Source organism: Sorex fumeus, unplaced genomic scaffold (assembly GCF_029834395.1).
Source record: "Sorex fumeus unplaced genomic scaffold, SorFum_2.1 ptg000022l, whole genome shotgun sequence".
NCBI classification, from domain to species: domain Eukaryota; kingdom Metazoa; phylum Chordata; class Mammalia; order Eulipotyphla; family Soricidae; genus Sorex; species Sorex fumeus.
The window spans coordinates 1,700,324-1,724,852 of record NW_026606079.1 but is presented as its reverse complement, the minus strand read 5'-3'; the positions used below and the strand labels follow the sequence as shown (position 1 = coordinate 1,724,852).

The 24,529-nt window shown below is 51.9% G+C and overlaps 1 protein-coding gene across 8 annotated transcripts in view; it reads right to left on the bottom strand.

The window, feature by feature from the left end:
* The window catches only part of WDR20 (WD repeat domain 20), a 53,648-nt gene extending 44,823 nt beyond the window's left edge, over window positions 1–8,825 (bottom strand). For 3 of the 8 annotated variants that reach the window (XM_056113714.1, XM_056113715.1, XM_056113717.1), the window contains exon 1: window positions 8,458–8,825. In XM_056113714.1, coding sequence (XP_055969689.1) covers window positions 8,458–8,706 — 249 coding nt within the window. In that variant the 5' untranslated portion in view covers window positions 8,707–8,825. Of the gene's footprint in view, window positions 1–6,720; window positions 6,870–8,457 lie in introns of all 8 variants that reach the window. The other 5 variants (XM_056113709.1, XM_056113711.1, XM_056113716.1 and 2 more) reach the window with 4 other exon arrangements.
* Between the last annotated feature and the right edge of the window lie 15,704 nt (window positions 8,826–24,529).

Below are 24,529 nucleotides of genomic sequence, written 5' to 3'. Positions count from 1 at the left end.
GATACTCTCAGTTAATATTTAAAATGTCGTGGAGTTCATACCCAATTCAATCAGCCTAATCAATGGCTGAATAAATAGCAATACTCCTACATAAAATATACATATATAATGTCCTAAAACTGAAAATATGTAGCACTGTCCTCCCATTGTTCATCGATTTGCTCAAGCAAGCACCAGGAACATCTCCATTGTGAAACTTGTTACTGTTTTTTGGCATATCCAATACGTCATGGCTAACTTGCCAGTCTTTGCTGTGCGGCGCGATAGTCTCGGTAGCTTGCCGGTCTCTCCGAGAGGGGCGGAGGAATCGAACCGGGGTCGGCCTGGTCGGCTGCGTGCAAGGCAAGCGTCCTACCCGCTGTGCTATTGCTCCAGCCGGAAAATATGTACTAATTAAATTTATTTCTATTTTGGGGCTGAGAGCTAGCAGAAAGCTTTCAAAGGAAATTGGGTAAGGAAGTTCTGGAGCAGTGAGCTGAGAGCACGCTCCGCACGCCAGTCTTGGGTTTGATGGCTGTACTGCACGGTGCTATGAGCACTGTTGGGAACAACCCTCGGGCCCAGAGCCAGGAGCTGTCCCTGAGCAACACTCCGCTGTGGCCCCAAAAACTAAGTCTGGAATTTCTAACTCTCTTTCCAAAGTATAAATGGCGGGTCAGGACGTGACTGGCAGAGTGCAGGCCTAACTGGTGTCAAGTCCTGCGCTGGATCGCCATCACCTCAAACCAAAACGGGCAAGTATAGGGACGAAGAGTCCAGGCAATGCTGCCCTTTGCCAACATGCCACACACATCTCACCCTGCTCATCCGCAGAACGACAAAAAAAAGGGAAGGAAGGTGAGGGGTAGACGATGAATAGCTAAAGCAGATCAAAGTAAATTACAAATGAGGAACAGAGAGGTCTGAAAGTCATACACGGGAGCTGAGCTGGAGCCATAGCACAATGGGGAGCGTGCTTGCCTTGCATGGGCCCGGCCCAGGTTCGATCCCCGGCATTCCCTGGGGTCCCCGGGGCACCACAAGGAGTGACCCCTGAGCAATGTCGAGTACAGTTCCAAAACTAAAAAAAAAAAAAAAAGAAAATGCTACGCATGGGTTAGTGTGAAAACATCACTCTCTCTGGGGCAGCCTAACACCTAAAACTAGTCTGCGAGGAAGACTACCTTTGCAGGGCCCAGCAAGAGAGCTCATCAGGCTAGCGTGCATGCCATACAGAGAGGCCCAGGTCTGGTGCTCCAAACCCCACCGATGGTCGCACCCCCAAGTGTGCACCAAGCCAGAAGCCAGAAGCAGTCGCTGAGCGCCACTGGGTGTGACCCCAAAACCAAGACAGTGGGGCGCCTAGCTCCCCTCTCCTGCAGCACGATTCCTCTGCCATCACGGGGAGTCTTTCGCATACAGGATGCACCTTCTCTCCCAAGCCCACCCGCTCCCCTCCAGGGACAGCCCGACCCCGGAAACACAGTGAAATACTCCTGGAGGGCTCTGCCTGCCTCAGCCTCACTGCTGAGCTTTCCTGAGCCCCGAGACTCAGCTGACTCCAAGGCTTCTCCCAAGCCGCAGACCTAGGACTGGAGCCGGAGAGCAGGCTCCAGCAGCCGGACACGGGGGCCGAGCCCAGCACCACACGGTCCTCTGAACAACACTGGGAGTGGTTCGCTCAAGCCAGGAGCCTCTGAGCACTGCCAGGTGTGGTCCAAAATCAAACAAACATAAAGGACCTCAACTAAATCCACAGTTTCTTCAGGAGTAAAGATCTAGACTCCCATTTTAAACTTGCTTTCACGAAACACCCAACTCTTCCAAATTCCCGTGAAGCGACTGGTCCCTAAGACATGTAGACATCTTCCCAATGGAAAGATGAACTTAATTTCGTTAACAAATTACTGAAGGGACCAAAGAGACAGCACTTGCCTTGTGCATGGCCAACTCAACCTTAATCCCTGGCACCACACAGGTCCCCTGAGCCCTGCCAGAAGCAAGCCCTGGGCACAGCTGGGTATGAATCAAAAACAAAACGAAAAATCATTGAAAACAAAACCATTCCACTTTAGGGGGGCCAGAGAGATAGTACAGCAGGTAAGGTGCTTGCTTTGTATGTAGCCAATCAGGTTTGCTCCCGAGCATCCTGAATGGTCCCCTAAGCACTACCAGGTGTGATGCCTGAGCGCAGACCCAGGAGTGGAGTAAGCCCTGTGCATAGCTCGGTGTGGCCCCAAAAGAAAAAAATAATTCCACCCTAGGAGGTAAAAAGGTTCACCTTTTGTAGGAACTGCTTCAGTAACATCTCTGGGCAGTATATTCATTTGTATACTGCAATCTTAAGATGGGGAGGGAATGGTCCTTTAGCTTCAATATGAAGAAATGCTGAGAAGTTTTGAAATGTGGTTTGTCAGGGCCAGAGAAACAGTTCAACAGCTGGAATGCATCCCTGGCCTGTGGGAGGTCTGGGTTCAATCCCCAGCACCGAAAAAAGAAAAAAAATCTCCTTGAGCACATCTCCTTGAGCAGTCCCTGTGAATCCCACTGGGTGGGTGTGGCCTCAAAACAGTTTATAAACCAATGGTAGCCCACTGATCCAGTAGAGCAAAAGTAACCTGCACAATTAGGTTACTATCTATTACCTAACTGTCTCTGAGCTCAGAATGTCCCAACTGTATGAAAGTCAGATTTGTTACTCATTAGTAACTTTAAATGTCTTTTCTGCTTGCTTTTTTTTCCTTTTTGGGTCACACCCAGCAATGCACAGGGGTTACTCCTGGCTCATGCACTCAGGAATTACTCCTGGCGGTGCTCAGGGAACCACATGGGATGCTGGGAATCGAACCTGGGTTGGCTTCGTGCAAGGCAAATGCCCTACCTGCTGTGCCATCTCTCCAGCCCCCTTTAAATGTCTTTTAAAGGTTTAAGTGAAGGTCCCAAAAGAGAGCTCCATGGTCAAGCAGGTGCAAGGTCGAAAGTTCCAGCACAGGCTCAAGTCACCACCTGGGGAGGCGGGCTGGGATCTCCCAGGAGTAGGCCCATCCAACCCCTGCTGGGTGTGGCCCCTATTTTTTTTTAATGTGAGATACAAGACACCCCTTAAGAGTTCAAAAGTCAAAAGGTCTCCCTTAACAGCAGCTAAGGCATTTGCCTTGAATGCAGCTAACCCAGGTTTGATCCCCAGCACCCCATTTGGTACCCTGAGAACCACCAGGCAAGATCCCTAAACACAGAGCCAAAACTAAGCCCCAAGTACAACCAGGTGTGACCAGAAACAAAAACAGTGAATAGGCTTCCAGTTTCTAAAGACTTTCATACATAGGCTTGCTCTCCAAGACGGTTCTCCCCTGAACACGGACCTCACTTGCTTATCTGCTCTTTGCTGGCTTTTTCTACTCTGGAGAAGTCTGTGTTTTCTCCTGATAATTCCTCTCTTTCTCTCTCTCTCACACCTTTCTAAGCAAGTTTCATTCAATAAAATCTTGTTTCATTAAAATAAAGACACAGTTGATCGTGGATGCTTTATTCATTTACTCAACACACACTGAAGGACCGACCTGCTCTACATCAGACACTATGCTGGCAATTCGGAAGAAAGAGAAAGCAGAAAAGACCTGGTCTTCACTTTGAGGGCCCTTGGTTTACAGAAGAGATTATCGCCCAGAGAACATCACTGAGAAAAGTGCAGAAGGGCAAAGCACAGGCCACTGTGAGAATATGTAACAGAGTAAACTGTACTGGCCCCCCGGAATTTGGGGTGGGAAGGCTAGTAAGGGGAATTGAGCCACTCAGCAGTGATGGGGTTGGGGGTGGGGGTATCACTCCCAGCACGGCCCCGAGAACCATGCAGAGTACCCAACTGGGGACTGCCACATGCAAGGCAGGCACCTTAAACCCCTGTACCATCTCTGTTCACTAGCTTGGGAATTTAAAACAATCTGCTGGGGAAGTGATGGCTGAGATCAGAGTGGTGGCCATCATATTTACTTACCAACAGAGTGCCAAGGGACAGGAGTAGGGCACTTGGTTTTGTGCACAGCCGACCCAGAGTGGAGCCCCAGCACCCCATATGGCCCCCCAAGCACCCCAGGAGTAATTTCTGAGTGCAGAGCCAGGAGTAACCCCTGAGCACCACCAGGTGTGGCCCCAAAACAGAAAAAATAAACAGAGCTCCATAAAATTAAAGGGTTGGGGGCAGAATAGATAGCACAGAGGTCAAGGTACTTGGCTTCATGCATACCATGGGGTTCATACCACATATGGTCCTCCAAATACCACCAGGAGTGACTCCCGACCAGAGAGCCAGAAATAGACCCTAAGTACTGCTGGGTGTGGGGAGGGAGGGAGGGAGGAGAGGGGGAGAGAGAGGGTGGGCCCAGAACATTCACTACCTTCTCCAGCTTTATCCAAAAATATCTTGAAAGAGAAATCAAAAGAGAAGAGATAGTACACGGGGTTAAGGCCTTGCATGTGGCCAACTCAGTTTAATTCCCGGCATCACATACAAGTCACCGGAATCTGTCAGGGGTGACACACCCCAGCCAGGAATAAAACCTGAGCATCACCAGCTATGGCACAACCTACCCCACAACCCCTCCAAATGAAAGAGCAATGGAGCAGACAGGCTCTGTGATCAATGCGGTCTGCACTCCTCGCTCCAGACTTGCTTTTCTCCCAGGAGCTAAGAAGCCCTTCCAGCTCTCAAAACCATCTGTTTCGTTCTGGAGGTCACACCCAGGGGTGCATAGAGATTACTCCTGGTGGTGACAGGGGACCACGTGGGATTCCGAGGATCGAACCTGGGTCAATCGCTCTCCCCACTATTCTAACGCTCCAATTCCTGCATCTGTTTTAAAGGGCCAAGATTTCCTTCACTTTCTGTAACAGACTTTAGACTCAGGCCTCCAAACTCCTCAGGAATGGCAATACGCGGCTTGTGTGTTTAAAGACCGATTTTCCACTCAGTCCACAGGCAGAATTAGTGTATCTGTCTACAGCACACCTATGAATGATGGAAGATTAGTTGTCATAAAGCTTTTTTAAATGAAGTAAACTGGTTTCTAACACTGTATCTGTTTAAAACTATATACCCCCCAAAGGAAAAAATGGGTGGGGGGTGTCCAAATGACACAGATCTGTCACAAATTTCTAATTCTTTGACTTCGTAGCTGAGGGGCCACACCAAGAAGTGCTCAGAAGAGCTACTCCCAGCTTCTGCTCGGGTTGTCACTCAGCAGTCCAGGAAACCAGTGGTGCCAGGGATGGAGCTTAGGCCACCTGCTTGCAAAGCATGTCCACAGAATGACCACTCCAGACCCAGATTCCAAGGAAAACTGTGCAAAGGGACACACCCAGAGGTACTCAAAAACTATTCCTGGTTCTAGCTCAGGGGACCATAGCTGGTGCAGGGGATTCAAACCAGGGTCAGCACAATGTGAACCAAGCCACTACATCATTCTCCAGCTCCTCCATATCTAGAATCATTGGGGTTCCATTTTGTTCTTGGGCCACTCCTGCTGAGTTTAGGAGTGCGCTTACTTCTGGCTCTGTGCTCAGAGATCACATGAGGTGCCGAGGATCGAACCCTGGTTGGCATGTGCGATCTGTACTACTACCTTTCTGGTGCCCAGATTAGAAATTCTTAACCCCCTAAATTCTGGTTTTCTGAGCAAAGACAATGATTTGCACTTCTTTTCTTTTTCTTTTTTTTTTTAAGTAAAATAAGTTTGGGAGCTTGAGTAATAATAAAGCAGGGAGGTACTTGCTTGCATGTGCCAGTTCTGGTTCAATCCCTGGCACTCCACATGGTCCCTCAAGCCCAGCTGGGAGTGATCCCTTAGCACGAAACAAGAGTAAGCTGAGTACTCCAGGAATAGACTCCCCAGAAAAAGTAAAATATTTTACTTTTATTTTTTGATTCAGAGTTAACACCTGGTGATGCTCCTGGCTGTCCCCGGGAATCATTCTTGCCAGTGGCGCTCATGATCAATCCAAGGAAGGCCCCGTGCAAGACAAGCGCCTTAACCCCTGTACTGTCTCTCCAACCCCAGTAAAACTGTTTTATTTAGGAACTATGAGAGTTAAAGAGTCTCATAGAAAAATTACATCCTGCGCTCATGGATAATTCTAGAATGGAGTTTTGCTCTATTTGTAATTCAGAAAAGTTGCTGAAAAAAATCACTCAGAAATAGCAGAAAAAAAAAAGTTGAGGGGGAAAACGTAAGAGCTCAGTGGGATAGACACATGGTCCGCATGCAGAGGCCCAGATCCATTCTGGGCACTACACGACCTCCCATGCACCACTGTGAATGACTCCTGAGCAGAGCTGGGAGTAGCTTGAGTACCACTGTGGCCCCCAACACAAACTGTAGCACTGTAGCACTGTTCATCGATTTGCTGGAGCGGGCCCAGTAAAGTCTCCATTGTGACTTTGTTGTTACTGTGTTTGGCATATCGAATATGTCATGGGTAGCTTGCCAGGCTTTGCCGTGCAGACAAGATACTCTCAGTAGCTTGCCCGGCTCTCTGAGAGGGGCAGAGTCGAACTCAGGTCGGATAGCCGCATGCAAAGCAAACGCCCTACCCGCTGTGCTATCACTCCAGCCCCAAACAATAAAGAAAAATAAATTCATTTATAGAAAACAAAAAAATAATTGATTATGATGGCTGGAAGACATCTGAAATGTTTATCATGTAATGCAATGTGACAAAATTTTACACACACAAAAAAGTACTCACCTAAAGTTCAAATTCACATGTTTAAGACATTCTGTTTAAAATAATTTTTTAGGGACCAGAGAGATAGTACAATGGGCAGGGTGCTTTGCCTTGAACTCTGCTGCTCTGGGTTCGATTCTCAACACCATATATGGTCTCCTGGACCCATACTGAGCAAGGCCGCGGTGTAATCCAAAAATCAAATAAATGAAAGTAGTTTTTCAGAGTAGTTAAGAAATGCTTTCCTTTTGGGGGCCTGAGCAACAGTACAGCGAGCAAGGCACTTGCTGGGTTCCATCCCTGGCATCCCATATGGGCCCCAACCACCGCCAGGAGTGATCCCTGCGCCTAGAGCCAGGAGCTGAACCCTGAGTACTGCCGGGTGTGACCCAAAAACAAAAACAGAAACGGTCTCCTTTTAGCTGTCACTTGAGTCTCCCACGGACAGAACACTATTAGGACGCTTCCAGGCAACAGTCCTTTCGTGATGCAAACCAGGGCAAACAGATTCAGATACGGTTTGCCTCGATGAGCTTCGGAAGTCACCTACTTCTGGGGGGGCTGGAGCAATAGTACAGCAGGTAGGGCATTTGCCTCCAACGCGGCCGACCCCGGTTCGATCCCCAGCATCCCATCCGGTCCCGCGAGGACCACAGAGTGCAGAGCCATGAGCGACCTCCGGGCATTGCCAGGTATGACCCCAAAAGAAGAAAGAAATCAATATACTCTGCAGAGAAAACCACTTCTGTCTTAAAAGGTAACACCAGAAGCCGTGCCTGCCCGTGGATTTCGTTTCCAGACACTTTCATCATTCCAGAAACAAGTCTTAACAACAAAATCCGACACATTTTTCCCGGAGGTGGGGGTGGGGGGGAGATCCGTTAGTCCTACTGCCCAGCTAGCGACTTCCTGTTGGACAGTTACTCCTCCTGCTGCTCTGAGCTGTCTGCTCTCCACTGGGGTATTTCGGGCCTTCAAAGTCCATGACATCACGCCTGTAAATCACAACGCGTGTGCCGCAGCATTCTCCCGGGAGCGAGGCACGGGAAGAGTCCGACGGCGTGTCCGTGGCCAAGTTGGGCGCGGGACCCAACTTCCCCCGGGCCGGGCTGCTCGGCGCGCCGGGGCTCCGGGGCTCCGCGGCCGCCGCCGGGCCGGCCCGATCCCGGGGAGCGGCGGGGCAGGCGCAGGGGCCGGGGCCGGGGCAGGGCAGGGCCGGGGCGGGCGCGCCGGCGGCCGCGCGAGCCGTCCCGGCGGCGGCCAGCAGCCGACGTGGCCGGCCCGAGGAAAACTCCCGCGAGTTGCCGCCGGACCACGGGGCGGGAGGACGCTCCCGGGGGGGAGGCGCGGGGACACGCCCCGCGGGACGGGAGCCCCGCCGGCGACCCCCGGCGACCCCGCACCTGCAGCCCCGGGCTGACCTCCGGGGGACGCCGTGGGAAAGCCGAGCGAGGGTCACGGCCGCCGCAGCAGGTGGAGCGGCCGCGCCGGCCCCGCGCGCCCGCGTCCCCCGGCGACCCTCGCCGGCCGGCCCGCCCGCCCCCCGGGCCCGCGCCGCGCCCGTGTCACGGCTCCGCGCCCCCCGCGCCCGGCCCAGGCCGCCGCCGCCGCCGCCGCCGCCGCCCTCGGCGCGCCCGGCCCCTTCCCGGGAGCGCCCGGCGGAGTTGCCGGCCCGCTCCCAAGTGGCGCGCCGCCGCCCCCCGCGGGCCCGCGGCCCCCGCCCGGCCCGGCCCGGCCCCGCCGGCGCCCGCTCGGTACCTTGCGGACCCCCTTGTAGATGTAGAAGTAGAGCTCCCGGCCCACATTGAAGCAGAGGCGGTCGCCGTTGCCGGACTGGTCGTTGAGGTTGACGAAGGAGACGCGCACAGGGTTGGACCCCTGCGAGTTGAAGGGCACCCGGTTGGGCCGGCTGTACTCCGAGTGCGGCAGCAGCTTGTACAGACCTTCCCGGGTGGTGAATTGGGTCTTAATCTCGTTCATCTCCTTCCCTCCTCCCTCCGTCGCCATCTTGGAAAGCAGCGTTCATCCTGCCCCAAGTGCCCGGATCACGCCCACCGCGCAGGCGCCGTCGCGCCGGCCCCGCCCCCCGCGGCCCGCCCCGCGCCGCCCCGCGCCACTGCGCAGGCGCGCCCGCCGCGGCCCGGCGCTCGGCGGCCGGCGACCGCCCGGAGCCAGCGCGCGGGAGCCGGGCCGGGCTCGGGGCCGCCGCCGCCGCCGCCGCCGCCGCCGCGCGGCCTCCTCAGCCGCGCCGGCTCTCGCGGGGCGGAGGGCGTGGGGGCCCGGGGAGGGGACCCCGCGGGGTCGGCACGTGGGCGGCCCCGGAGCCTCGGAGGTGCGTCCGCGCGAGGGACGCGACTGCCCCTCGGCCACCGCAGGCGACGACCGTCTGGACGCCGCGCAGGGCAGGGCAGGGCAGCCCCGGCGCGCGGCTCGGCTCGGCTGCCGGAAGGTATCGCGGGACCCAGCCGGGCCCCGCCCACTTCCGCGGGGCGGGGCTGGTGGGGGCGGGGCGGGGGCGGAGCCACACCCCGCACGTGTGTCTGCAAATGTCAACAGGGAGCGGCCGCGCCGGGCTGGGAGGGCCGGGGCGCGGGGCCCGCCCGCCCCGGCCTGGCCCCGGCCCCGGCCCCGCACGCCCGCCCGCCCGCCCGCCAGGGTCCCGACGCTGCCGGAGACCTCTGGCGGCGGCTTCTTTGGAAGAACGCCGAGCTGGAGCCTGGCAGAGCCCGGGCTTGTGCTGAAGCTTCAGGTTCGAACGGACGAGTGAGGACCTAGGGTGCAGCACCCCTTTCTCCGAGGCCTGGAGAGGTTCAGGGAGGAAAACGCCATCCGTTTGACCGACTGACGCTTCTTAGAGTTCACAGCTTCACCTGAGAATCACACGAGTGGAGGGAGGTAAAGTTTCGAAGTAAGAGGGTTCAGACTCAGTCACAGGCGAGCGTTCTCCCAGTGGAAACTGCCCAGGGTGTGATCCATCACGCATCTGACACTGGCATCCTGCATGTGGCATTTGTCCATGTTGGTGAAAAGCATAGAGGGAGAAAAATCTTGCCTCATAGATCCATAAAACAATAAAATTGTTTTACTTTTTTTTCCTCTTTCGGGGGGACACTCCCATCTGTACTCGGTGCTTACGCCTGGCTCTGAGCTCAGGAACCACTCCTGATGGTTCTCCGAGTCCCATAAGGGGTGCTGTAGATAGAACCCTGGTCCTTCCCCAAGTACTATCTGTCCACCCCCCAATTCTTTTAATATTATCTATCCTCCCTAAAAATAAATGGGCATCATGATGTGCTGTGTTGTCACTGTGGATTTTATTCCAACTTCCTGTTATGTTACATTAAGTATACATATATAATAATCTTAGTCATCTGAACTCCTGAATCATCTGAAAATTATTCATTCGCGTTCCCATATCAAGAGAGGGGGAAGCATGATACCTTATGGAGAAAAATTTAGCAAGCAAATATTTGTCTTGTTTTGTTTGAGGCTCATACCTCATGGTACTCAGGAGTAACTCCTGGTTCTGCATTCAGAAATTACTCGTGGTGGTGCTCGGCAGACCACGTGGGAAGCTGCTGATCCAACCAGGTGGGCCACCTGCGAGGCCAGCACCCTGCCTGCTGTCCTATGGCTCCAGCCCCAGGAGCAAGCACATACTGAAGCATGCACAAGGCTGTTCACTACCCCGGACAGTGCATTTGTGTAATCTCTAGTTTTCCTCCTTCCCGCCCTTTGGCGGTGGTAACTGCTGCAGTGAGCCAGGGTCCACCAGGACATGGTTGTGACTTTCAGTCACATCCATGGTTGGGAACACCAGAGATGGTACCTGGGACACCAGGGGTCCCCATGACATGGGAGCATGGCAGGGATCGATTTTGGTAACATGAGGTACCTCTGGAGGCTGAACTGAGAGGCATGCATTTGCCTTGGTTCCATTTCTGGCCACCACAGTGTGTGTCTGTGGGGGTGGGGGGCGGGCACATAGGGAGCAGAGATCAGCCACTAGAATAAACCTTCCATTCATCCTAGACACAGTTCTATTGTCACTGTGCTCAGTCTCTTCCTTAGAAAAAACCTTCCTCTCCTTCATAGCTTTCAAGGACTAGGTTAAGGTTCTTCACTGAACATTTCCCGGGCCTGGGGTGATAAAAACAATACTTTAATCCAAGGATTCTCGACTCCTGAATTGATGGCCGGCTTCCAAGAGCATTTGAACTCCTTGCAATTGCATGTGAAATTTTGTTTATTCTATCATGAAAGTTTAGCTTTCTTCAGATTCTTAAACAGATACGGATACTTCCTCCCAAATTTAAAATATTGCCTATCTAAACTTTTATGTTATTTCTCTGACCTTCCATTTGTCATGTGGAATCCAGGAAGTGTCATCTTTTATCTGCCGTAAGTGCTACTTGTCTTGGGTCGGCCAAAATATCTTTCAGCATGTACTTGCCGCCTTTCTTTTTTGTTTTTTGTTCTTGGGCAACACCCAGCGATTCTCAGAGGTTACTTCTGGCTCTGCTCTCAGGAATTATTGCTGGCTGTCTCAGGGGACCATATGGGATGCCAGCCAGGGGTCGAACCCGGGTCAGCCACATGCAAGGCAAAAGCCCTGGCTGCTCTACCATCTCACCATCCCCATGTTCTTGCTGCCATTCAGCGAGATTGTGTGTACACTCGAATGTATGAGGGACCTTATTACAATTCTTTGTTGTCTCAAATATATATATATATTGCCTTTTGAGTCACACCCGGCATTGCACAGGGGTTACTCCTGGCTCATGCACTCAGGAGTTACTCCTGGCAGTGCTCAGGGGACCATATGGGATGCTGGGAATTGAACCCAGGTTGGCTATGTGCAAGGCAAACGCCCTACCCGCTGTGCTATTGCTCTAGCCCCGTCAACTATATATTTGAATGCCCACTTATGCATTTTGTTTCAGCATTTTGGGTGCACCAGTAAACAAGATTCTCATGTGGCTTATATTCTCACAGGGAGAAGGCAATACACATTCAGTATAAAGTTAGTCATGATTGAGTGTGTTGTGCACAGTTTGCCATCTGATACGGGACCAAGTGGGTACCCCACAGTCCCTAGAGGGCTGCCAGGTATGGCCCAAGAGCATGACAGGAATATATGGTGGCCAAAAGAAGCGTCTTTGAGTGATAGTGGGACAGGTAAGGCGCTTGCTTTGCATAAGGCTGACTCAGGTTTGATCCCTGGAGACACTCTTTCTTTTTTCTGAAAAGGGGTAGTAAGGTCCAAATAAGCTTGGGTTTCAGATACAGATTATTCTCTTTAGGCCAAATGTGTCAGTTTCTTATATTCATTAAGATGCTGAAAGATGGGGCTGGAGTGATAGCACAGCGGGTAGGGCATTTGCCTTGCACACAGCCGACCTGGGTTCAATTCCCAGCATCCCATAGGGTCCCCCAGCACCGCCAGGAGTAATTCCTGAGTGCATGAGCCAGGAGTAACCCCTGTGCATCGCTGGGTGTGACCCAAAAAGCAAAAAAAAAAAAAAAAAAAAAAAAAAAAAAAAGATGCTGAAAGACTATTTTTTTTAATTTGGAAGAAAATGCCACAGTGACTATCAAAAGAAATAGGCAGGGGCCAGAGCGATAGTATAGTGGGGAAGGTGTTTGCCTTGCATGCAGCAAACCCAGGTTCAATCCCCAGCATCCCATATGGTCCTCCTGAGTGTAATTCCTTGAGTGCAGAGCCAGGAGTAGTCCCTGAGCATGCCAGTTGTGGCCCAAAAGCAAAAACTAAATAAATTAAAAGAAATAGGTAAAGAAAAATTTCCTTAGGAAGTACATTTGGCTAATGTCAAGCGGTCCTAGATCAGTGTCACTGGAATAGTTTATTCTGTGATTAGGGTTAGTACTTGGCGCTTTCTTAGAAGAAATCATGGAATTTGAAAGGTCAGAGTGATAGTACAGAGGGTAGGGCACTTGCCTTACACTCGGCCAACCTGGATTCAAGCCACAGCATCCCATAGGGTGCACTGCGTGGAGTGTTTCCTGAGTGCAGAGCCAGGAGTAACCCCTGAGGATCGCCATTGTGACTCAAAAGGCAAAAATAATTTAAACATTAAAGAAAAAAATAAATGAACTTGGAAATGGCAGCTAATACTGTGTCTTCAGTAGAGTATAACAACTTTATAATAAAAAAAAATCAGAGGGCCAGAGTGATAGTACAGTGGGCAGGGCATTGGCCTTGCATGCGGCTGACCGGGCTTTCATCACCCGCAGTCCACATGACTCCCAAACCCTGTCAGGAGTGATCCCTGAGCACAGAGCCAGAAGTAAGCCCTGAACATCATTGGGTATCCCCCCCCCAAAAAAAAAGAAAAAACCCTACAATTTGTTTATTTAGCTTTTGGAGTCTTACCTGGCAAAGCTCAGGGATTACTCCTGGCTCTGCGCTCGGTAATCACTCCATGCGCTGCAAGACAAATGCCCTACCCGCTGTACTGTCTCTCCAGCCCCTATATCAATTTTTTGGTTGCTTGGTTGGTTTTGATTTTGGGGCCACACCTGGCAATGCTCAGGACTTATTCTGGCTCCACGCTCAGGAATCATTCCTGGCAGGCTCAGGGGACCATATTTTATGCCAAGGATCGAACTCAGGTATGCTGTGTGCAAGGCAAGTGCCCTACCTACTGAACTATCAGTTTGACCCCTCTATATCAATATTTTTTATTCTTTTTTGGGGGGGGGGCTACACCCAGCAATGCTCAAGGGTTACTCCTGGGTCCTGCACTCAGGAATTACTCCTGGCGGTGCTTGGGGATTGTATGGGATGCCAGGGATCGAACCAGGGTTCCACCAGGTGCAAGGCAAAAGCCCTGCCTGCTGTATTATCGCTCTGATCCACTAAATCAATTTTTGATGATAAAACCAGTTCTCAGGATTGCTAAACTATGATGTGTCTTTACTTATTTATTTGTTTTAATTTTGGATTTTGATTCAGTTCCAGCAGAGCTCACAGCCCACCCCTGCTCAGTATTTAGGGGTCATTCCTGGTGGTGCTTGGGACCCTGTGATGCTGGGTTTCAAACCCAGGCCACCTGTATGACTAAGGAGATGGCTCAAATGGCTGGAGTACTTAGAAGAAATCATGGAATTTGAAAGGTCAGAGTGATAATACAGAGGGTAGGGCACAGCTCCAAATCAAGACAAAACGTTTTGCAGACAGAACATGTGCTAGCTTCCTTGTTTATTGTTAAGCGGCTAGAAGTTCAACTTCAGCTAATCCTCCTGCCTGATAAACTTGGTGGGTTTTATCTCTGTGCATGCCTAAGGCCCCTAAATCAATCTCCCACACACTTCTCATAAGCACCCCCCCAATAATATGCTAGCACTGCACTGTCCTCCCATTGTTCATCGATTTTCTCGAGCAGGCACCAGTAACATCTCCATTGTGAGACTTGTTGTTACTGTGTTTGGCATATCGAATACGTCACGGGGAGCTTGCCAAGCTTTGCCGTGCGGGCGGGATACTCTCGGTAGCTTGCCGGGCTCTCCAAGAGGGGTGGAGGAATTGAACCCAGGTCAGCCGTGTGCAAGGCAAACACCCTACCCACTATGCTATCGCTCCAGCCCCCTCAATAATGAAAAAATTAAAAAAAAAAAAAAAACCTCCAACCTACTGTGCTTTCTCTCCAGTCCAGTCTTACCAACAGTGAGCAGGGCCTTGCCTTGCACATGACCAACCTGGATTTGATCCCCTGCACCCCATATGAACCCACTAGGCGCCATCCCTGAGCACAGACCCAGGAGTAAACCCTGGGCACTGCTGGTGTGGTACAAAAATGAGCAGGACCTGGAGTGACAGTACAGCAGGCAGGGCGCTTGCACACGACTGGCCTGGGTCGGTTCCCCAGCACCACATGTGGTCCCCTGAGCCCCAACAGGAATGATCCTTGAGCCCAACAGACCCCCCCCCCCCCACACACAAACCCATTAAAAAAAAAAAAACTAGCAGCTGTCTCCCAGACATCAGATAAACACAACTCCATGTGTGCTATTTTAATCACCTTAGGCGCCAGGGATCAGACAGAAATGTAGATTCCAAACTGAAGTATTGAAGGAAAAATTATGGGAAGAAAAGAATCAGTCAGAGGCTGCGACATTCTTTCACTCAGACACAGAAGCAGTTGAATTATTACTTAGAATATTCTTAGAACGGCTCCAAATCAAGACAAAACTTTTTGCAGACAGAACATGTGCTAGCTTCCTTGTTTATTGTTAAGCGGCTAGAAGTTCAACTTCAGCTAATCCTCCAGCCTGATAAACTTGGTGGGTTTTATCTCTGGCGGGGGGCACAAAGATGTTCAAGCTCACAGCCAAAGCACATCATCTGCCTCTGCCATCAGACGGCCTTACATGAGAACGGGGGACAGAAGATGCTGAAGACGCTGCTGCACTGTGTCAGGAAAAAAAGTCAGGACCAGAGCCGTAGACAGCGGGTCGGCATTTGCCGAGTGAGCATGCGTCAACCCCTGCATGGACTGAGTGTCTGGACCGTCCTTCTGAAGTCAGTGCCTTTTAAAATGAGCTGGAAGGACAGGACGTACAGTGGGTGGGGCACGTAAAACTATTTTAGGAGCTACACTTCGGGCAAGTAAAGAGATGCTTATGGGCCCAGAGAGATCGCACAGAAGGAAGCGTACTGGCCGTGCATGCAGCCAACCTACTTTCAATCCCCAGCACTGCATATGATCCCCTGGGCCCCATCAAGAGTGATCCCCGAGCACAGAACCAGGAGTCAACCCTGAGCGCGCCCGGTATGATCCCTCCCCCGAAAAAGCTGGTTTCTGACAACAGAGCAGGATAGAGAGAGAGCCTGGAGACAATCTTGAGAGGAGAGAGTCTGTTAGCGAGGGGAGGGGGTGCCTGGAGGGTGGGGGGCTGCAGGGGATCCAGCCTGGACTGCAACCAGGAGGCTCGCCGCCAAGTCCCCGCACATGGTCGGGGGTGCTCTGCAGCACCGTCTTCTCCCTCGTCATGGTCTGCTTTGTCCTCTGTCACTCCCTGGGTCCCTGCAGTTCCTCATACCTGTCACACCTGGGCTTCGTGCCTGCGCATACCTTACAGCACTGTGCTTCTGCCCCTCCCACCCAACCCCTCTCGGATCTCGCCCAGACCCCAGCCCTCAGTGGCGCCCCTGGTCATTGCCTCAGCTCCCCCCCACCCCCATCATCTGATCTGCCTTCCACAGAAGCCTGTTCAACCACCGGGTGCCCGCCCAGACAGGTCATCTTTCCTGCCAATGCTTTGTGCCCAGAAGGGGTCAGACCTGCAGTCTGTACTCACAGACACAGCAGGTTAGCCAGTGGCCAGCCCGCCTCTGTTCCCACCCTCTGACTTTGAGGCACTCTGTTTGTCGTTAACTGCTCACTGTGTCAGCCCTCAGGACTTCGCTGCACGTGATTGCACTGCACGTATTTGAAACACGCTCATTCATGCTTGCCTTTCTTTGGCCTGTTGCCTGAAACGCCAGTTGGCTTTGTGACTGGTGCGCCTGTTTTGCATGCAGGAATCCAGGGTTCCGTCCTCCGCATCCAACCTAGCTGGGAATGGTTCTCCCCCCCCCCCCCCGCCTCACACACACACACACACACACACACACACACGATCCCACCCAGCCAGGAGGGAGCCCTGAACACTCTGGATGTGGCCACAAAACCAAAAGAAAAACCAAAAAACTACCAGGTGACATGCTTGCTTCTCAGGATCACTTTCTTCCCTAGAGTTCTGGAAAGGCAGCCAGGGGCAGGTTATGGCTCAAAGTCAACATCAGAGACTGGAAACAGTGACGATTTCAGCATGAGTAAGGAAGATGCCAGCACGAACATAAGACACCTGAATGAGTCCTGGCTGCTATCCCTGGGGCGTGGGTCCCACTGGCCACAGCATGAGTGACGCCTGGGGTGCAGCTGCCCGTGTTCCCTGAGATCCCTAAAACTTCTTCAGAAACCACCCAAACACCAAGAGACAGCGCGAAGGGCTGAGGGCGCGCGCTGCACGCAAGGAGTCCCGGGTTCCGGCACAGCGACCCCCGAGCACCACCACCTGTGGCCCCAAGACGAGATAAACAAAAATCGCCTGCACGACAAAGCCTGGCAAGTTCCCCGTGACGTATTCAATTTACCAAACACAGTAACAAGAAGTCTCACAAAGGAGATGTTACTGGACCCGCTTGAGCAAATCAATGAACAATGAGCGGACAGTGACAGTGACAGTGATGAGTAAAAATCAAAAATCTGGTACCAAAGTGATGTGTAGTAGGTGGAGAGCTGGCCTTGCCCAAGGCTGGTCCAAATTCAATCCTTCAGCCCCACCAGGAGTGATCCCTGAGCACAGAGCCAGGAGTCAGCCCTGAGCAGCACCGGGCGTGTCCCAAAAGGAAAATAATGTGAACAAATCTAAATAAAATGGTTCAGTGAACACATTTTGTGTTCTTGGCAGCCCCACAACCTGCAAAGGTCATTCTTTGGCGAGACTGTAGTTACCCGGCCCTGTCTGAGTACTGTATACTCCACATCCAAATCAATTTCCTCTCCCAGAGGCCAGAGAGGTGTTTGCCTTGCATGCAGCCAACCCAGGTTCAATCCCGAGCATCCATATGGTCCCCGAGCACCGCCAGGAGTGACCCCTGAGCATCACCAGGTATGGCCAAAAAGAGAAAAAAAAAAAAACTGTGGAAAATTCTGAGCAAGCAAACGGTAAGATTCGGGAAGGGCTTTGCCCCCAGATGTATAATATTAACATTATAAAGCCTCTTTAAAATGTCAACAGAACACAGTAAAATATGAAATCAGACCCCAATAAAAATGGAAATGTTAGTTTTATTAATCCTTAATCGTCAACTAACTTTTTTAGCTTTTTTTTTCTTTTTGGGTCACACCCGGCGATGCTCAGGGGTTACTCCTGGCTCATGCACTCAGAAATTGCTCCTGGCGGTGCTCAGGGGACCATATGGGGTGCTGGGAATCGAACCTGTGTCAGCCATGTTGGCTGCGTGCAAGGCAAACACCCTACCCGCTGTGCTATCACTCCAGCCCCGTCAACTTTTTTTCTTTGCTTTTTAAGTCACACCCGGTGATGCTCAGGGGTTCCTCCTGGCTCTGCACTCAGGAATGACTCCTGGAAGTGCTCAGGGGACCATAAGGGATGCTGGGAATCGAACCTGGGTCTGGCACGTGTATGGCAAACGCCTTACCCAATCTTCAACTAATTGAAGGGTTATCTAATTTTCTCCTTGTTTGAGTGCCACACCTGGCAGTACTCAGTAGCTGAGTGCTGACGAAAGCAACACCAACCCGGCTGCAGGAAGGACATGCCCCTCTCCGGCTCTAAAGGGTTAATGGGATCAGCAGCACTGGAACAATCAACTATTTATAACAAAGCAAATGTGAATGCCGACTTCCCTCTTCATTCCAAAATAAACTCCAGATGGATCAAAGATTCCGATATACAAATTAATGATGAGTTCAAAAAGAAAATATGTGAATATGTGTAATCTAGAAATGGGAAAGGCTTTCCTAAACATAGTCCAAAACTCAGAAGCCAGAGGCTAATTTTATTCTGTTTTGCATGGTGCTAATCACCACTTTTAAAATAAAAAAAAGAAAAGATTTGGTCAAATTAGGACACAGCACTTTCTAAAAAGTAGGCAAAAGGCGGGATTCAACGGAGCGGCAGGGCCTCGGGAGGCCCGAGCAGGGGCAAGGCTGTGCGTTCTGGAGACTGGACGGCAGGGCCAAGACTGAGTCCCAGCTCCTGTCTGGAGGATGGCCTGCTTCTGTAAATTCTTCTGCTGGAGCTGACAGGGCCAAAAGCTCACTTTTTACAACCCTAATGTTTATTCACACAGAGAACAGCAACCTTACAAAATACTTGTGTATCAGTAGCCAAGACTTGGATTAATGAACCTTCAGGGGGAGGATGGTATCAATCTAGTCTCTGAGATGAAAGCATGAGGGGGTAGTAGAAGAAAAAAAAAAGGGGGGGAAGCAGGTCGTAGGGATAGGACAGTCGGTAAGGTGCTTGCCTTGCACCCTGTCAACCCGAGTTCGATCCCCAGCATCCCATATCATCCCCCAAGCACAGAGCCAGGAGTAACCCCTGAGCATTCCAGGTGTGACCCCAAAGCATAAATAAATAAATCACTTGATCACTTGACTTCCCGTTAATCGTCGATTTGCTCGAGCGGGCACCAGTAATGTCTCCATTTGTCCCTGTCGCGTGCTAGTGTAGCCCGATGGCGTCTGCTCGTTCTAGAAACACGAAGAGCCTCAAACCGATCATTCAGGGTCTTGACGAAGAAGTCTGACCATCTGGTAGGTGGGCAGCCACGTGGTCTTTTGACATCCCATGGAATCCAGTCGGTAACGGCTCTAGTCCAGCAGTCGTCTCTAAATCTCATTACGTGACCAGCCCATCTGATAGATAAATAAATAAATAAATAAACTAATGAATAAAGGGCTTGAAGAGAAGCTTGCACTGATGGTACAGCACTCTGGCCGAGCAGAGAATCATTTGGTGGCAACGAACATAAAGCTAGAACCCGGGTCCCCTCTGGTCACCCTCTCCTTAGCATTACCTGACACCTGCCTTGCAAGTACCGTTCCCCACCCTAGCAGAAAGCTCAACATTATGCTGACAAGCACTTTCCATCCCAGAGTGATCCAGACGGAAGTAAAACCAAACAAAGTGATGAAGAGAAAATAGGCAGGGGGTGACTGAAGGCCCGAACCCTCGCCCCCGCACTCAGGAAAACCTTTATTCTCCACACAGAATTTGTAGGAAACTCTGATCATTTCTAGTATTCAGGCCTGAGTGCTCCCCAACCAGTGCTCACACAGATCACCCGGCATGAGCCCCAGAGTCTTCGAGTCCGGCACTTCCAACCACTGCTCAGTTCCTGCTTTTACTAACCAGCAGACAGCCAGGACTGGCTCCATGGCTAACGTGCAAGAAGTCGGGGCTCCCCATCGAGGTGATACAGTCCCCCACGTCATCCGTCAAACTTGCAGAGCCCACTTCTGGGAGCTGGGCACCTTCTGGTGGCCAGAGAGCTTGCTCTTGTCCACACATGCTTCTTGCTTTCCAGCTTGCTGTGGACGGGATGGCCATACTGACCTGGCCACCCTGTCCCGGTTAGAAATTAAGACGGCCAAGTTTTGTTGCTCTTGGTTTGGGGGCCACACCCAGCCACGCTCAGGGCTTAGTCCTGACTCTGCGCTCAGGAATCTGTCCTGGCCGGCTGGGTGAGGAGACGGGGTGCCAGGGATGGAACCCTGGTCAGTCGCACGCAAGGCAAATGCTCCACCCTCTGTATTGCTGAAGCCCCTCTTTTCTTTCTTTATTTTTTGATCTTTTTAATGTCTGGGCCACACCCGGTGGTGCTCACTCCTGGCTCGTGCTAACTCCTGGCAGTGCTCAGGACTGACTCCTGGCTTGTGCTAAGGGTTCACTCCTGGCAGGGCTTGTGGAACCCTCGGGGGATCCAGAGATGGGACACAGACCTGGGTCAGCTGCACGCAAGGCAAGTGCCCTGCCCGCTGTCCTAGCTCTCTGGTTCCAACTGCCAGGTTCTTATCTGTGCTTGCAGCCTGAACTGTGGCCAGCTGGTCCATCTCCCTTTCTGTGGCTAAGGCCATTGAGACCCTTCGTTTCTCTCCATGGGACCTCTCAGCTCCCATGGCCTCTGGGTGCCCGGATGAAGACAGGGTGAAAGGAGCGACGGCAAATGCAGCTGACCCGATCCTGTAAATCACACTTGCACAGGAGAGAAGCGGAAGGCAGCGCCCAGAAGAACTCCAGGGGCAGAGTCTCACTGGACACGGAGGCGGGCACCGAGGCGTCCTGCAGGGTCCCACTGCCCCCTCTGCTGGCAGGTTCTGGACCTGCAGCTCCATGCAGGCCCTGCGAGCACCCAGCTCCGAGGAAAGGGTGTGTGCCAGGAGCTACCGCCTCGCCTCCTCCATCTCTCTTCTTTTCTCTTCTCTTCTTTTCTTATCTTTTCTCTTCTCTTCTTTTATCTTCTTTTCTTTTCTTGTCACACCCGGTGATGCACAGGGATTACTCCTGGCTCTGCACTCAGGAGTTACTCCTGGCGGTGCTCAGGGGACCATATGGGATGCTGGGAATCGAACCCGGGTCGGCCGCGTGCAAGGCAAACGCCCTACCCGCTGTGCTATCGCTCCAGCCCCTCTTCTTTTCTTTAATCATATTTTTCTCTTGGAGCCTAGAAATGTATTACTCCTTTCCAATTGTTTTGTTTGTTTTGGGGGACGCCATGCCCTGTGGAGCTCAGCAGTTACCCCTAGCCTAGCTCTAGGCTCAGGAATTACCCCTGATAGTGCTCGGGGATCATGAGGTCTAGGGTTCGAATCTGAGTCAGCACGTGCAAGGAAAGCAGCTTACCGCCACACTCTCTCCGGCGCCCTTATTTCTCCTTTCAAAGGCACGGCTCTTGCATTCATTCGCCTTTTTTTCATTATTTCCCTGCAGAGTTCATGAGAACGAGACCTTAGGCCCACAAGGCTTCACCTGTGTTTTGTTTTTAGGCCACATGTGGTGATGCTCAGGGCTGACTCCTGGCTCTACACTCAGGAATCACTCCTGGCAGTGCTCGGGGAGTCAGGGATTGAACCCGGGTCAGCTGTGTGCCAGGCAAACACCCTCCCCTCTGTGCTATCTCCTTGGCCCAGTATCCTGTTTCTCCTTTCTCTCCGTTATTTGTTGCCTGGACTTTTCCTGACTTTCTTCCTCCTGCTTCGGGGCCTGTAATTGCCCTCTGGCAACTGCTCTTGCCGCATCTCTAGATCCGTTGGAACATTTCTTTGTATTGTTCTTTAGTAATTTTGGGAGGAGGAGGCTGTGGGCTAAACCCGGTGGCACTCCGGGGGCGCTACTCCAGGGTAGGGGCTTAGGAATCACCCGCCAGTGTTCAGGGACCAGGCTGTGCTAGGACTAAACTGGCCGTCTCCACACAAAACAGGCACTCGGGTCCCAGAAATAAATTTTTTTTTTAAAAAGGCAAACATAAAAACAAAAGTTATCCTCAGAATAAAATGAGGAGGGGGCCCAGAGGCATAGAACAGGGGGAGGGTATCTGCCGTGCTTGTGGCTGACCTGGGTTCGATTCCCAGCATCTCCACAGGGTCACCTGAGCACCACCGGGAGTGAGTTCCTGAGCAAAGAGCAGGAGAAATCCCTGAATACTGCCAGATGTGGCCTAAAACCAAAAATTTATAAAATAACAAAATAGGGACTGGAGCGATAGCACAGCAGGTAGGGTGTTTGCCTTGCACGCAGCCAACATGGCCGACCCAGGTTCGATTCCCAGCACCCCATATGGTCCCCTGAGCACCGCCAGGAGCAATTCCTGAGTGCCTGAGCCAGGAGTAACCCCTGAGCATCGCCGGGTGTGACCCAAAAAGCAAAATAAATAAATAAAATAAAATAACAAAATTAAAAACGGGGGTGGGGATATGTCACCGATGTTTCTTTCCTAGTCACTGATCAACGCTTACAGAGCCTCAAGAGTACCCACTGCCACTGGTCCAACCACGATGGAGTGTGAACAACAGGGAGTGGATGGGGGTGGACGCAGGGGGTGGGGGGCAGGGTGAAGCTCTGAATTTGGGCTGGAGAGACCGGACAGGCCTTGTCTTGCTGGTGGCCATCACCAGCTTAGCACCACACAGTCCCCCAGCACTGCTGGGAGTATCCCCCAAGCACCCAGGTATGGCCAAAGGCCTCCCCCTAAAAAAAGAGCTAAATGTTCACCTGTCCTAACAAGAGTTTAGGAATATCTCTGGCCCCTGGCCGTGCTGGGACACCACAGACGGTATGAGGGACAGAGTCGGGGTCAGCCGGGATGCCAGGCAAGAGCCTCAACTATTTATTTTGCTTTTGGGGTCGCACTCAGCGAGGCGGGGTTACTGCTGGCTCTTGTACTCAGGAATTACTCCTGGTGGTGCTCGGGGGATGATATGGGATGCTGGGGATCGAACCCGGGTCGGCCACGTGCAAGGCAAATGCCTTACCTGCTGTGCTCTCGCTCCAGCCCCACCTGACCTCACTTAGAAACAGTTTTCCAAGGCAGAAGAAAGGAGGGTGAGGAAGAGAACACTGTTTTTCCCTTATCCATAATTAAACTGGAGAGATACACAACAAGGAGGGTACTTACCTTGTATATGTCTGACCAGAGCTCGAACCCCGGCATCCCATACAGCCCCCCTAGCCCGCTAGGAGTAATTCCTGAGTGCGGAGTCAGGAGTAACCCCTGAGCGTTGCCAGGTGTGACCCCAAACCAAAATCGAACAAAAACAGAGTCTGGCTGTTCTGTCCAGGCAACTGGGAGAGAAGCTGATGTTTCCCAAGCCAGTCCCTGGAGGAAGACCAAGCTGCTTGTCCTACACCAAGTGAGAACTTTCTCTCTTTTGGGGGGAGGAGGCTTTGGGGCCACACTCAGGCTCTCTGTGGCACTCAGGGGCTATCCCGGCAGTGCTTGCGGGGTTCAGATCCGGTCAGCAGCGTGCAAGGCCAGCGCCCTACTCGGTCCTGGCCCAAGTCCCGCTCTCAGCGCTTTCATCTTCCTTCTGCTTTTCGCTCCTGTCTAGAGGATCCTTTTCATCTTTTTTTATCCCTTCTGTTTGAAGTTGCATTATCATTTGGGGGAAGCGGGCTCCCAAGCAGTGCTCTGGGTCACTCCCAGCTCCTGTCTGTGGGCCAGTGGGAGCCTGAGCCGCTGGAAGCCACAGGGCCGCTCAGGTCTTTCAACTCGCTCCCCTGTGCCTTATTTTTTCGTTCTCTCTCTCCCTCCCTCTCTCTCTCCCTCTCTCCTTTCTCCCTCTCTCTCCTTTCTCTCCCCCTCTCTCTCCCTCTCTCTCTCCGCTCTCTCTCCTCTCTTTCTCTATGTCTGCTATCTTGATTCTTTCTCTTATGCTCATGATTTAGACCAGCAGAAATTCAGACCATCAGATAATTTTCCAAGAAATTATTTTGGAAGATAAATTTTTTTCTTTGACTTTTTGGGTCACACCCAGCAATGCTCAGGGGTTATTCCTGGCTCTGCACTCAGGAATTACTCCTGGTGGTGCTCAGGGGACCACATGGGACACCGGGGATGGAATCCAGTTTATTCATTGACAGCTAAAAAAAATTGTAACAAGCAATACAAAAGAGAGTATAGGGGAGACTGGCTGCCATAGAGGCAGGGGGGTGGGGGATGCTGGGGACATTGGTGGCAGAGGATGTACACTGGTGGAGGGTTGAGTGTCTGATCATTGTATGACTGAAAGGCAAACAGTGAAGCTTTGTAACTGCATATCATGGTGAGTCACTAAAAAAAAAAAGTGATGTGGAGTTCATGCCAATTCAGTCAGCTTAACCAACAGCTGAATGAATAACAGTACTCCTACATTTAAAAAAAATCATAACATATATTCTTTTAAAAATAAATTATTGAATATCTGTGAGCTAGACCATTACAAAACTGTCCATGATTGGGTTTCAGTCCTACAATGATCCAACACCCATCCCTCGACCAGTGTTCCTACCAGCATCGGCCTCGGCTTCCCTCCCACCCTCCCCCAACACGCCCCTCAGCCCCAGTCGGCCTCCAGGGTAGGCACTTTTCTTCTTTCTCTCTCTCCTTTTGTGCATTATGGTTTGCAGTACAGTTACTAAGAGGTCATCATGTTTGTAACATAGATTCTTAAAGCTAATCAATGAGGGGCTGGAGAGATAGCACAGCGGGGAGGACGTTTGCCTTGCACGTGGCTGACCTGGGTTCGATTCCCAGCAT